At 49.8% G+C, this 14,977-nt stretch overlaps 1 protein-coding gene across 1 annotated transcript in view; it reads right to left on the bottom strand.

Annotated features, from left to right (window-relative positions):
• loxl2a (lysyl oxidase-like 2a) overlaps nt 1-14,977 on the bottom strand; it is a 40,599-nt gene that overhangs the window by 9,222 nt on the left and 16,400 nt on the right. The window contains exons 4-6 of the mRNA XM_062554915.1: nt 10,197-10,405; nt 5,047-5,263; nt 2,790-2,973 (exon numbers count right to left, since the gene is read on the bottom strand). Of these exons, the coding sequence (XP_062410899.1) occupies nt 2,790-2,973; nt 5,047-5,263; nt 10,197-10,405 (610 nt within the window). The remainder of the gene's footprint in view (nt 1-2,789; nt 2,974-5,046; nt 5,264-10,196; nt 10,406-14,977) is intronic.

Consider the following 14,977-nt stretch of genomic DNA (forward strand, 5'->3'; position numbering starts at 1 on the left):
TGCAAAGTTCTTGGGAACCTGGCCTGAGACCAGTATTTTATAGGTGACACATATCTGTGCCATCTAAAACTATGTTATCTAAAAAATTTTTTGTCACATTAAGCAAACATCTTCTCTCCATCAGTAGAGTTTCAGTTGCACAGGAGAGAGGGGGAGGGAGGGTTGAGTGAGCTCTCTGTTTTGTTTGAACTTCAACAGAAGTGATGTTACCCAAACTTGCTTAGAGCACCTTGAAAGTGCTTGGCACAGGCTCTAATGACTCCTCACTCCTCTCTATGTGTATACCCTGTGTGTGTGTGTGTGTGTGTGTGTGTGTGTGTGTGTGTGTGTGTGTGTGTCTGTGTGTATACCCTGTCAGCGTGAGGACTGTGGGAAGAGACAGTGTTCTGTCTTGTGGAAAGTGGGGAGGATTTGTTGTTGATCAAATCTGGGCAAAGATGGACAGTCTCCGGAGCATTAAACTTATTTCCCACAATTCCTCCCTCCCTTCATCACTCCAGTTGAGTCAGAGTAATGTGTGTGTGTGTGTGTGTGTGTGTGTGTTTATTTTCCACAGTAACAGGGAACATTTCCTCTCCCCTGCCGGAGCTGATGTGTGTGTGTGTGTGAAGTCTGATTGGGGTTCTTAGCGTCTGACACTCCAAACACCGCAGCTGATTCCCCATCTCATCCCCACTGGGGCCGTAACTCCTCAGGATCTGAATGGGACGGGGGGGACGGGGACGGGGGGGGGGGGGGCAGACGAGACCGTAGCAGGTGGTCAATAACGCTCGAGATCCGCTCGTCTGTTACAGAGAGTTGTGGTGAATAACACTCACGATTGGCTCGTCTGTCAGAGAGGGTCGTCAATAACGCTCACGACTGGCTCATCTGTCGGGAAAATGTGTAAATAACACTCGCGATTGTCTCATCCGTCAGAGAGCGTCGTGGTGGTGGTAAACAGCACTTGCGACTGTCTCATCTGTCAAAAAGCATCATTCAGGATAGTGTTTATGACAGGGGAGGATGAGGAGGAGATCAGGGGCTCAACGACGCCGAAGCTCCCCAGCTCTGGACGAAACACTTTCACTATAAATCCCAGAAAAACCCCGAGGACTGGAGCGCCAAAACTAATCCAGAGAAACAAGTCCCGCTGGAGCCGCGCTCAGTTACTGGGGAATGTTGCTGACCAAGGGGGTTGACTGACCACACATTAGAGAGCCTCTTATACTGGGCATCTGAGGCAACATTTGGAGCCTGCACGGGCGGGCGGGCAGAGACCAGCTCCAACCATGCCAAGAGTATGGCTTCAATTACGGAACCGCAGGGCATAGGTGCAGACTACGTAAATGACCTTGGACAAAAAACATCTATTACAGAAAAATACTAATGCGGGAAATACTCTCTTTCAAAAATATCTATTAAAGAAGAATACTGATGCGGGAAATACTCACTTCAAAAATATCTATTAAAGAAGAATACTGACATGGGAAATGGTCTCTTCAAAAATATCTATTAAAGAAGAATACTGATATGGGAAATGGTCTCTTCAAAATAATCTATTATAGAAGGAATACTGATGCGGGAAACTCTCTTCAATAATAATTACCACAAGCATCTGGTATGTCAAGACAATAACCTTTAAGCTGAAGAGTTTTCAGACCTAAAAGCTTCAGTGAAAGACTGCCTGTATGCTGGTGTGAGTTTAAAACAGATGGGGAAAGTATCTAAATGGATTTTGATAGCTTGAGTCATTTTCTCTGCCAGAACAAAAACATTTATTTGGTGGTGGGGTGCGAGGGAATGCAAGCAAGCGTCACGTTTTCTCGCTTCGTTTTTGTTTTGTTTTGTTTTGTTCTGTTTGGACTCCCGGGCCAGTACACATGTGCGTCAAATCACTTCCACGGCATATCAGCGCGCCGGTCATTTGGCGAGCAGATGTGACGGAAGACAGACCTGCCCAGAGATCTACAGTACCAGCCACTTCAAGGGCTTCTCATGTTTTCCTTTGGACTAGTCGGCCTCCTGGGCCAAGAGGGGCCTGCTGGAGCCAGCAAGTCCTGCAGCTGCTGACAGCCCAGACTGCTCTGCTGAGGTGGGCCGGTCCAGCCCATCCTATAGCCTCCCCCGACAGACAGACAGACAGGCACACAGACATAGTGTAATACTAACAGCACACTCTCAGCACTCGTACCCAGAGAAAGCTCTGCTGGCTCACACCATTGCGTGTGTGGTCATGCCAAGGCCTCTCCTGGCTGGAGTCTGTGTGCTAACCAGACAGATATGCCTTTGGCCTGTCAGCTCCAGCTCTGCCAGGTCAAGCTGGAGTTTACGCAAAGCCCCCCGATATTAACCCGATATTAATCTAAATCTGGAGTTTCAATCTGAGATGAATCAAATGGAATGGAATTTAATTCACTGCAATAAGGCGGGAGGGTGATTGAGTGAGTTTAATGAAGTAGAATGGAATGAAAGGGAATGGGATAGAATGACACAGATGTGGAATGGAGAGGACCATATGGAAAGCAGAGCCATATGTATCTATATGGCTCTGCTGGAAAGGAATGAGATAGAATGTTGTGCAATGATATAGAATGCTGTGGACTGATCTAGAATGATGTGGAATGACATAGAATGCTGTGGAGTGACATAGAATGTTGTGGAGTGATCTAGAATATTGAGGACTGATCTAGAATGCTTTGGAGTGATATAGAATGCTGGGGTGATATAGAATGCAATGGGGTGATACATAATGCCCTGGAGTGATATACAATGTTGTGGAGAGATCCAGAGTGCTATGGAGCACGCACCTTGACCCAGTCTGCCTCCGGAGAGGGCCTCTTTGGCGCTGCCGTAACCCAGCTCACGGCACACCACTGAGGCAGCCACCATGTTCCAGCTGTCGTCGCAGATGGTTCCCCATTGGCCATTCTTCAGGACCTCCACACGACCCTCGCCAATGTTGGCTCCACCCCTCAAACGCACCAGAGGTTGCTGTGGAAACACAAACATTTGCAAAGTGGTAGATGTTATTATCTTAGTCTTATATAGCTCTCGTCACAATGTAACTACACAAAATACAATCACACTCTCTAATGAAGGTATGAAGTTCATGAAGTTGAACAGTTTTCCTCGTCCATCAGTGGAAAGTGAGTCCTGGAAGTCCTGGATGTTTACATAGCGACAGACTGAGCTAAAGTGACGGCTTGGCTTTTATGTGAGTTCCTCTCCAGCTGTTGTGCGTACAGAAGAGCTGCAGTCTAAACACAGACCACCCCTCAGAACAGAGACTGATTTACCTCCGCTTTGGTCCCCCCCCCGCCACCCCTCCCACCCCCCCACCCCTCCAGCACTCTCTCTGCTTTGTGGTCTGACTGCTTTGATGGCAGATGAATCCCAAACAATGGTACTGAGTAGAAGAGCGAACCCTTTTGCAAATATTCAGCCATGTGAGCGCATGTGTGTGTGTGTATGTGTGTGTTTGTGTCTAAATCGAAGCAGGTGTTTACTTTGAGCATGACAGTGAGACAAAGGCATGGTAGGTGGTTCGTTTTTGGCTTGGGGGTTTTGGATGGAGTGAATGCTCCACAGAAGTAATGACTATGTGAAGTAATTGAAAGCCATTAATCCATTTCATTAGGCTGTTGAGAGAAAACGAGGAGGTGGGGAAGAAGTACTGGAACACGTGGGCAGAGGGAGACAGAGGCAGAGAGAGAGAGAGAAGGTGCACGAGGGAGATACCATGTGCAGAGAGTGAGAAGGTGCACGAGGGAGATACCATGTGCAGAGAGTGAGAAGGTGCACGAGGGAGATACCATGTGCAGAGAGTGAGAAGGTGCACGAGGGAGATACCATGTGCACTCGTCTGATTTTATGCAACAGGTCTGGCATCTGGCTTATAGCTGGCCTGCTAGCGTAAACATGCGTTGCCGATGCCAGCTGTGAGAGCTCGGGGACTGGACGGAGCGAAATCACCCTCATCTGTCTCCTGATAAATCACAACAAAGCTGGGCGCGTTCGCTCCGGTCTGTGCTCCACAGTTCCACAGGACACCTCATAGCCCCTGCAGCCAACGGACTAGTGTGTGCAGATCCGTGCGCTTTGTGTTGTTGTGTCTGGTGATTCACGCCCGCGGCCGGCCAAAAAGGTGACCTAACGCCATGACAACAGGCATTCCATCAGCCCGTGACTCAGCGGAGAGGGAGAGATGTTGTCACGGCGTTGTCTAAAAGGGAAGTGATTCGCTGGAAAAAGAGTGATGTCGCCTGATCCATCACGCTTCCCGGCACAGACAGCAGGGGCGGAAAGAATGAAAGCAGCGAGCTGAAATCATGAGGGGGGGAAACCTGATGGAACTCAGGTTTTATATGTCTAGCAAAAAACACGACACGTGTTGTCCTGGAAGACAGCGCTGGAAAACAGAACTGCAGGCACGTTCCCTGGAAGCTCCGAGGGGGGAGTCCTGCCCCTGCAGTCCGCCAGACGAGAGGAGACGCGAGGGGAGGAGGAGAGGGGAGGAAGAGAGGAGAGGGGAGGAGAGGAGAGGAGAGGAGCCGGGCAGATGTGGGAAGTCATTGCAGCCTGGGATCCCCATCATGCATGTGTTTCCAGAACACTAGTTGTCACGGCGCCCAATCGAAAACATTCCCCTCCTTCTCATTCCGAAGCCTGGCGTCTAGAACTACAGTGTGTTCCTCTACTAAGCCTCACAAACAGCCAATCTGTTCCAGGCTCTCATCACCATCCAATCAACATGAGTGATTTTAATCTGTGCACAACAGAGAGCTTTCTGATTAACTTCACTTTATAGGGAGCTCTGTATGGAAGCAATGTAGCTTGGAAAGATCATTAAAGAAACTTTGGCCCCGACCTCAAAGTGTCAACTCTTCAGCTAAAACTGAAACACTCTTGTATACTAACATACCAAGCACAGTATCAATAAACAGTCGAAGTGTCTGTAGTGCGTCTCAACTCGAAAATAGTAGCCTCTGCACAGTTCATATAAACAGCTGAAGCGTGTGTGCTGTGTAAATGTGTGTGTCGTGTCGTGCGGGCGCGCAGTTGTACCTCGGCGCGGTAGGCCTTGCTGTAGCCAGAAGAGTGTGTCGGGGCGAAGGCTCGTCCAGGAATACAGCTGACCACCACGGGCATTCCGCTGGGGCAGGTGTTGTTGCCCTTCTTGGGGACGGGGCGACCCATCTTACAGCCCGTCAGGTGGTCCTCGTTCCCAGTGCAGTTCACCAAGAAGCCAAAGTAGGTGATCTTACGCTTGCGCGCCAACAGCCTGCACAGAGAGACAGAGAGAGAGAGAGAGAGAGAGAGAGAGAGAGAGAGAGAGAGAGAGAGAAAGAGAGAGACAGATAGAGGAGAGGACACAGAGAGGAAGAGGAAGAGGATTGATTATGTATGTGCTAATCTGTGAGGCTGCAAAATGTTTATAAATGAGGCAGGGGAAATGTTTATAATTTGTTTGTGTGTGTGTGTGTGTGTGTGTCTGTATATGTGTGTGTGTGTGTGTGTGTGTGTGTGTGTGTGTGTGTGTGTGTGTATGTGTGTGTGTGTCTATCTATCTAAGTGATTTCTGGCATCACTCAACCAATTAAACCCCACCAAATTATTCTCAGTCATTTGCTTCTGTCTGCTTTCTTGATGAAAGACAGTTTATGGCTGTTTTGGTCAGACAATGACCCCTATTGGGACTCCAGCTTTCGGGCAGTTCCCACGACCCCTCTCCCTCCCGGGCCTGGCAGGCAGACCTCGCTCACAAGACCAGCTCTGCTTCAGGGGTCAGGCCACTGCTTTGTGCAGACAGTGGAGGGTCACGTAGGTTTGTGCTCCTGGAGTGAATCAGAGCATTTAATTACCCCGCCCGAGGGGCAAATCAGACCATTTAATAACTACCCTGCAACCCGGGGATTGACTCTTAAGCGGATCTGCCTGGCTGTGTTCTGGCACGGGTTCGTGCCGGTTCTGGAGCACGTCTGGGCCAGAGGAGGTTCTGGTGCCGCTGGGATCGGTGAGTGTATTCCTAAATTACAACTGGCAGCTTCATATCTCCGGTCTGACATGTGGACAGGAGGAAGTGTGATAAACCCAAAACACAAAAGTGCCTCTGTTTGGGAGTCCAGACGTCTTGCTCGGTTAGCCAGTGAAGCAGACCGGCAGTGGGGTCAGTCCTTTCCTACTCGGGGGGGGAGGGAAGGGGTTGTTGAAGGCATGCCTTTGGGATGAGTAAGGGGCAAAGAGAGACCGGGAGACTCAGGGGAATCCCACAGATAGAAACGCCACAGTGTGAACGTGTGGATTGCAAGGCTCTGGAGCATCACGTAACGCCAGTCAATCAACACTGGAGCAGACAGCACAGAGCAGCAAGCACAGAACAGCAGCCTGACTGTCTGCCGTGTTACAAAAAAAGTGCCCCAACATAATGCGCCTTAGTGAAGCTTACACTTATGGTCTACGAGGCCCTCTGTGTGTGTGTGTAGTGTTTGTGTCAGAAAGCGATGTGCTACACGGAACACAACAGTGGAACACGGAACACAAAAATGTCCCAGTGCTTAGGAACAAATTCTTCTGGATAAGCGCTCGGCTACCATTTCTATCCTCGTAAAGAAAAGGACCGTATAATCTACAGCATTACAGATTTATGGGCTGCGCTTCTATATTACACTTCTCAGAACTATCAGGCTATCTGAAAAAAAAAAACCCTCTGCCTGGAACCAATATACACTTCCACATGAAGGAAATAGCTAGTATTTTATTTCAGGCCTCCAGACATAAAGTAGCCGCTGATTTATTCCCGACAATGTATGGCATGGAGCTGTGAGCGGCACCACACAAAATGCACCAGAAAAGCGCCGGGCAAGCGTCCATCCAAATGAATGGGAGGACGGCAGCCAAAGGCTTTGGTGGGGCACGAAAAACATTAAGGGAATGCAACAGTGTCAACACACGGCTAAATTATTCCTGTATATTTGCGTTACGAGAGCAGCCAATATAGGCATGTTTTAAGGTCACATCACCCAGTAAAAAATGGCACTTTTATTCCGGCTCCGTGGAAGCTCGAAGTGGAGTTTTTGAGCGAATTGTTTGTTTTGGATTTCTGAATTTAACGGCTATTCGGGGGCCAAATAGGAGAGTGTGTCATGAGGTTGTCAAAGCATGGGTAACGCAATTAAACCGAGGCCTCACACTTAACAAGTCGTGATTGTGTTTGGACAACACACAGACTCACTCCCTCTCCCTCTCCCTCTCGGGCAGACGACTTGCGGGCATTACGTGAGACTGCTCATGCTCCTGTTCCGGGGAGAAACGCATGGCTACGGAGTGAATCATTAAACCAAGAATCCTGTAGTTCACCCAAGAGCCACAGCCCCCACATCTGGCTCGAGCGTTGCTCAGTCCTCTCCTCGCGTTCGGATTCCTGCGTCGTTCCCCAGAGAGCCTGAGACCGTACGAAACACTCTGTTCCTTGCCGTGCCAGACAGGGGAAAGTGGAGGATTTATGCTGGGAAGACGCTGGGACTGATTCGCTTTGAGGGAGAGGTGGGGGCCAGGGGGGCAGGTGGTGTGTGTGTTTGTGTGTGTGTGTGTGTGTGTGTGTGTGTGTGTGTGTGTGTGTGTGTGTGTGTGTGTGTGTGTGTGTGTGTGTGTGTGTGTGTGTGCGTGCTTGCGTGCATGTGTGTGCATGTGTGTGTATGTGGGTGCGTGTGTGTGTGTGTGTGTAGTTAAGATAAAAATAAATAAATAAATAAATAAAGCACAATGCATTCAGTGTTGTTCAGACCTGCCTACGTGTGTAACTCACTTCCTTCAATGTTTGGATCTGTGAATCATCCCCTGTGTGTCCAAATAAAAGCATTAAAATGTGTGTGTGGTTGTGGGAGGTTATACTCTTTGCTTCTCCCCCTCTGCTATCAGTTAGCATGGGGTTCAGAGGGAGGTAACGAAGCCCCACCCCAGAGGATCAGGCATCCACATCAACCAAAGAACACAGAGCTCCATAGCGGACTAGAGGAGAGTCTGCACTCACTGGGTCTGTTTCACAACCAGCTGTGGTCTGACTGAGGAAGTCTGGAGATTTTCAGACCTCCATAGATTCTCATCAGGCAGATCCAGTCTGTCTTTCTCATTGGAACACATTGGAGCCCGCATTGCCTGCATCACTGATCTATCATCATCAATGATGTCTTAACTTTCAATTAAATAAATGTGTGCTCATAAACTTACTAATTTAGCTGTCACTTTAATTCACATAAGTCATATATGTACACATATGTAGGCCTACTGTAATACAATAATTACAAGTGCCTGCATTCCCAGAGCAACTTGGGGTTAAGTGCCTTGCTCAAGGGCACAATGGTGGCAGCTGGAAGTCAGTCACCACTTCTCAAGCTACTGTACTGCATGCTAGCGCTGCTCTTTAGCCGCTACGCTACCGCCGCCCTACAGGCTACTGCATGCTAGCGCAGCTCTTTAGCCACTACACTACCACCACCCTACAGGCTACTGCATGCTAGCCCAGCTCTTTAGCCGCTACGCTACCGCCGCCCTACAGGCTACTGCATGCTAGCGCAGCTCCTTAACCACTACGCTACCACCGCCCTACAGGCTACTGCATGCTAGCGCAGCTCTTTAGCCACTACGCTAACACGCTTTACAGGCTACTGCATGTTAGCGCAGCTTTTTAGCCACTACACTACCACCACCCTACAGGCTACTGCATGCTAGCGCAGCTTCTTAACCACTACGCTACCACCGCCCTACAGGCTACTGCATGCTAGCGCAGCTCCTTAACCACTACGCTACCACCGCCCTACAGGCTACTGCATGCTAGCGCAGCTCCTTAACCACTACGCTACCACCGCCCTACAGGCTACTGCATGCTAGCGCAGCTCCTTAACCACTACGCTACCACCGCCCTACAGGCTACTGCATGCTAGCGCAGCTCCTTAACCACTACGCTACCACCGCCCTACAGGCTACTGCATGCTAGCGCAGCTCTTTAGCCACTACGCTACCACCGCCTATGGTCATGCACAGTGCAGTAATGAGCAGGACAACCCAGGGAGCAGTAGTCTACAGAACAAGTCTGAACCAGTCTGGCCCTGATCTGGCCCTGATCTGGGCCCTGGTCCAGCTCGGATTCCCTATCTGGGAATCTCTGCTCTCCATCCGGATCATACAGGAAGCTCTCAGCATGGAGCTGGAATGACTCACTTTCTCCGAGGCCAGCTCCATCTATCTTCATTGAAAGTGTTTGCTTAAGCCTCCCTGTCATGTTTCAGACAGAGACGTTCACCATCTGCCTGCCAGAGCTCGCAGGCAGAAACACAGAAACAGAGAATGTGGGTGGGGGTAGAGTGGTGGGGCAGAGTGTGTGTGAGGGGGGGCTTCCTTTCCACAGAACTCAGGTCCAAAAGTCAAGTTTTTTTTGTGAACAATTTTTGTTTGATAATTAGTGCGTTGGTCTGCTAACATATGGTATACGTTCCATAAACCACACTCATTCGAGGGGGGGGATTTCAGCCGAAAGATTATGCAACAAACGAGAGTTAACAAACATGTGCAGGATTCTTGGAAGTTGCTATTTGTTAGTCAGAGTACAGAAGAAGAAGAATTTATAGAGCTGATTTGCATCCTTGACTACGGGGTCCACTAAAACACGCTGTTAACATCAGTCTGCTGGATACTGCCATTTGGCTAGTAAGGTGGAACTACTGTGTGAAATCAAATGTACAAATGTCTCATGGGTGGTTCAAAAGCCTGGAAAGATACTTTTACTTTCTGGTACCTGAACTTGTTTTGCATCCTGTTGTTGTTTGGACTTGCATGTGTAGTTTGTAGTTTGCATGTTTGCGATGTAGTTTGCATCGTATAATATCTGCATAATCTGTTTATTGTCCTTGCTTACTGTAAGTGAATGCTTTTGTGTCCACATGGCCAACAAAGCTGATTCTGATTCTAAGCTAGATTCTGACACTGGTTTGATCAAAGATCCTTGATCCGCTTCAAACCTCTCTGATTTGATCCATGTTTCTGAATCTGATTCTAAGCAGGATTCTGATTCTGGTTTGATTCATGTTTCTGATTCTGATTCTAATCTGGATTCTGATTCTAATTTGATTAATGTTTCTGATTCTGATTCTAATCTGGATTTCTGATTCTGATTGGAGCTGGACTGCCATACGTGGTTCTGGGTCAGTGTCAGGTCTTACTTGTAGGGCCGGGTGTTGTATCCCTTCTCTCCAGGGAATCCGTACATGCCGCAGACCACGCGTGCGTTCATGCCTGACCACTCCTCGTCGCAGATCTGCCTCCACTTGCCTCCCTCCTTGACCTCCACAAAGCCCTCCGTGATGGGCACACGCTTCCTCATGGAGTACAGCGCCCTGATCCGCACATCCTCCACCTGCACATTCAGACTCTGGTTGGGGAGAGCAGAGGGGAGGACAGGAGGAGGGGAGGAGAGGAGGAGGACAGAGGGGAGGAGAGGAGGGGGGAGGAGGAGGGGAGTAGGAGGAGGAGAGGAGAGGGGAGGAGGAGGGGAGGGGAGGATGAGGAGAGGGGAGGAGGAGGAGAGGGGAGGAGGAGGGAAGGGGAGGAGGAGGAGAGGGGAGGGGAGGAGGAGAGAGGGGAGGAGAGGAGAGGGGAGGAGAAGGAGGAAGGAGGAGGGGAACAGCAGGAGGAGAAGGGAGGTGAGGTGAGGAGAGGGGAGAGAAGGGAGGACAGGCATTAGCATTGTGTCATGGGAAAACAGCAAAGACAGAGAAAAAAACAGCAAAATGTGTTCTAGCTTAATCATCAACTAGACCAGAACACTTCACAGAAACTGAACTGAAAAGTTGGCGGAATCAGCAGACGATGGAAAAGACGGCGATAATTTAAGGCCAGAGGAAGAATGCATGAAACCTAAAGGTAATATAACGCTCCACTGAGATCTGGGGATAGGAGCAGCAGCCTTACGACCCTCACAGTGTTCCACAACTCAGCATTACACAACACATATAAATAACATTGATGTGCTTTAAGTGTAAGTGTGTGTGTGTGTGTGTGTGTGTGTGTGCCTTAGGCATGTGGCAGAGGTCAGTTCAGGGTGGAGCGAGGGCAGGACAAAGGCCTTCACTCAGATATCCACACACACACACACACACACACACACACACACACACCTAGAGTCTACCTGTCGTGTGGGTTAACCTTTGACCTTGGCGTCGCTCTCTGACCTGACTAAACACAGGGGCCGAGAACAGGGTCTCTCATCTCTCTCTTTAGTGTTCATCTGTCAGCAGTGTGTGTGTGTGTGTGTGTGTGTGTGTGTGTCTGTGTGTGTCTGTGTGTGTTTGTGTGTGTGCGCGTGTGCGTGCGTGTGCGTGTGCGTGTGTGTGTGTGTGTGTGTGTGTGTGTGTGTGTGTGTGTGTGTGTGTATGCTCGTGTGTGTGTGTGTGTGTGTGTGTGTGTGTGTGTGTGTGTGTGTGTTGTCTGTTTGTGCACTGTGGGCACCATCCTTTAAAGACCCCCCGGCCCCGCCGTCCCCCAGCCCCCAGACAGGACAGGCCCTAAGGAGCATTCCTGCCGGCCTCTCTGGAGTGGAGGACCCTAGCGAGGGCCAGCTCGCCGCTCAGTAACGGTGCGGCCACACGCTTGCGTCCGCCAACGTATGCATCATTTCATCAACGCTAGCATATTTCCATAAACGCGTACCGATTGGTTTGCCAGTGTTCGAAAATTTGCATAAACTGAATTTCATTGGCTGGCGCTTGCGCGATCCATCAAAAGTTGAACATTTCTCAACTTTTTAACGGAGGCAACATATCCCAGGCAACGTATCGGACCCACAATTCAGTGCGGCATCAAGCGAAGTCCAGCCAATGTAAAGTGAATGGGAAAACAACGGACGGATGTTGGCGGACGCGAGCGTGACCGCTCAGTAACGCCAAAAATCCTTAATTATTGACAAGATAGAGCAACATAATGCTTCTCTATGGAAGCAAAATTCGAACAGTTCCTGTCTGAGGCGTGTCGCAAAGATGTCATAGTGGGATATCGATCTCTGTCAAGCAGTTCAGTTCGAATGTTAACAGGTCTGCTTAAAGGGGGATTTAGCCCCCCTCCCCTTTGCGAAGACAGAGCGCGGAAATTACTGAACGTTTGCGCCTCTCGCTCCGCTTTACCCTCTCTGGTAACGCTGACCCCAGAGCTGTGCAGCGTCCAAGCAGCGATCCGCTGCGCCCACTGCCCCCGAGTGGCTCCAGCCTCCGATGGAAACGGCTCGGTTTCCTGCAGCGCGCGGCGGGCGGCATCAGCGCGCAGGAATGTCTTTCGAAAGAGAAAACGAAAAGGAGGGAGCGCGAGAGGGGGAGGAGGGAAGCGGTTTGGGACTGAGCTGGGCTTCCATCGAGCCACCGCCACCACCACCACCACTGCCACCACAAAGTGCAGGGAAGGAGATGGGGTTTCAAGGATGGGGGAGGCGTGGTGGTCGGATGGAGGGGTGGTGTGTGTGTGTGTGTGTGTGGAAGGGGTGGGGTGTAGTTGGATAGGGTCGGAGGGTCTTTGGTGGAGAGAGATGGGGAGAGTGGGATGTGTGTGTGTGTGTGTGTATGTGTGTGTGTAGAGGGATGGGGAGAGTGGGATGTGGGATGTGTGTGTGTGTGTGTGTGTGTGTGTGTGTGTGTGTGTGTGTGTGTGTGTAAAGGGATGGGGAGAGTGGGATGTGGGATGAGTGAGTGAGTGTGTGTGTGTGTGTGTAGAGGGATGGGGGGAGTGGGATGTGGGATGTGTGTGTGTGTGTGGAGAGGGATGGGGAGAGTGGGATATGGGATGTGTGTGTGTGTGTGTGTGTGTGTGTGTGTGTGTGCTATATTTTCATAAACTCAAGGCAGCGTCTGTACCACAGCTCCGCAAGATGACGGTAAGTTTCCATTACGGGCTGTCGGGTGAGGAGTAGATGTGTGTGTGTGTGTGTGTCTGTGTGTGTGTGGGGGGGGGGGGGGGGGGGGGGGGGGGGATGAGGAATGTCAAACACTACTCAGGAAAAGGGAGAGGCACGACCCGCCTTTAATGTAAAGCCACGGAGCGGCACCACCTGCCTTTAATGTAAAGCCAAGAGCAGGCGGGCGGGCGGGCGGTATGGGGCAGCAGGACACTGGAGCGCAGCACCCTGAACCGGACCCTTAAATCTGTCTCCGCACTGTTTGGCTTAGCAGGGCAGACGGGAGAAAACCGCAAGGCCTGTGTCCACAAAGAGGGCAAGACTGTGTGTGTGTGTGTGTGTGTGTGAGTGTGTGTGTGTTGGGGGGGTAGTAGACGGGGCCGACTGTAGAACAAACACCCCCGTTTCCCCGGTAGCAAGGACCACCGCCTACACAAAGCCCCCAGCCCAGACATGAGCCTCTCTCGCCGCCGCCGTGAAAATGACACCCGGCTTAATCCAACACAGACGCGAGGTGCACCGCACCGCCACGGCACGGACCGGGACCGGAGAGAACAGGAAAACAGAGAGAAGAAATAGAGTGAAAAAAGGACAAAAAAAAACCCAAATGAAAACAGATAAAAACGAGTGAGACCTGCGACGCACAGCCCTGCAGCAGGGAAACAAATGAAAGAAGAAATAATGTGGAAAAGGACAAAATAAAACCCTCCAGAGTGAAAACGATGAACATGAGTGATGCTGCTGCACAGCCCTATACTGGGGCCCCGAACAGAATGAAAGCATCAGGAGATGGACAGGGAGAGAAACACATGCCATGTTTATCTAAAGTATCCTGTGCCGTTCACATGCCAAGTTTATCTCTAATATCATATGGAGTTCACTGAGGGTTCGCACTGAGACACAACCAGATAGAACCAGTGTGTTCACTTGTGTGTCTGAAAGTAACACTGCTTTATTAGAGTCAGTTCTTATTCTTATATTTACATTTATATTTATATTTATATTTATTAATTTGTTATCATTTATAGCACCTGTATTGAATTGATCATCTATAGCAACATTGCAGGAGTTGTGCTTTAGTTCTCATTGTAGAGAACTAAAGCACAAAAGTGTAAAGCCTGGTGTGTTTTATTTTCGTTCTTTTGATAGAGAAGTGTGGAACTACGGGCATATGCTTTGTGAATGGTGATGGCAATAAAGCTTTTTTTGAACTGAATTGAGCTGATAGGCGAATAGCTGAGCGCTGGTCCCTCTATTCTCACCACCTGATTCCCTGGCTGAACCTGCACCCCCAGAGTCTACAACGTCCCACAGGGCGGGCTGTGCACATCGCTGTGTTTCTCTCTTATGTATCTCGCCACGTAAGCACAGACACAGACACACACACACACACACACACACACACACACACACACACACACACACACACAGCGGAGTTCACATATGCCTCGGGTCAGGACAAGACTGCAAAGAGAACCCAAGACTGATCTCATCTCCTTTTCAAATATTTCCATGACACGATGTGCAAACCTGTGGCTGCGGCGATGTGGAGCTCAACATGCACGCACAGGCCAGCCTGCCGTCGAGACGTTGGACCGTGAAACGCTCACTTCACACAGAGACACCCAGCAGAATGATCTACTGATATAATATCACTGATTGATTGTGTGGCCACTGATTGATGGCCTATCGTAATGAATGCACCATTATGTTTCTGATTGACTGCATCATTATATCTCTCCTCTAAAGTTTGGAGACAGTAAAGGAGAGTAATTGGAATGTAAGCAACACGCCTGAGCCATATACAGAACATGGGGCTGGGCCCTAACCACTGTGTAAGCTGGCCCCACCCGATGGTAAGATATGCTGTATATTTACACAAACTATGTATGCGTTTGAGTGCCTATGTTTAAGTATCTGTAGGTGTGTGTGTGTGTGTGTGTGTGGGTGTATGTGTGTATGTGTGTATGTGTGCATGCGCGTGTGTGTGTGTGTGTGTGTGTGTGTGTGTGTGTGTGTGTGTGTGTGTGTGTGTGTGTGTGTGTGTGTGTGTGTGTGTGTGTG

Source organism: Sardina pilchardus, chromosome 14 (genome assembly GCF_963854185.1).
Source record: "Sardina pilchardus chromosome 14, fSarPil1.1, whole genome shotgun sequence".
Classification (NCBI taxonomy): Eukaryota; Metazoa; Chordata; class Actinopteri; order Clupeiformes; family Clupeidae; genus Sardina; species Sardina pilchardus.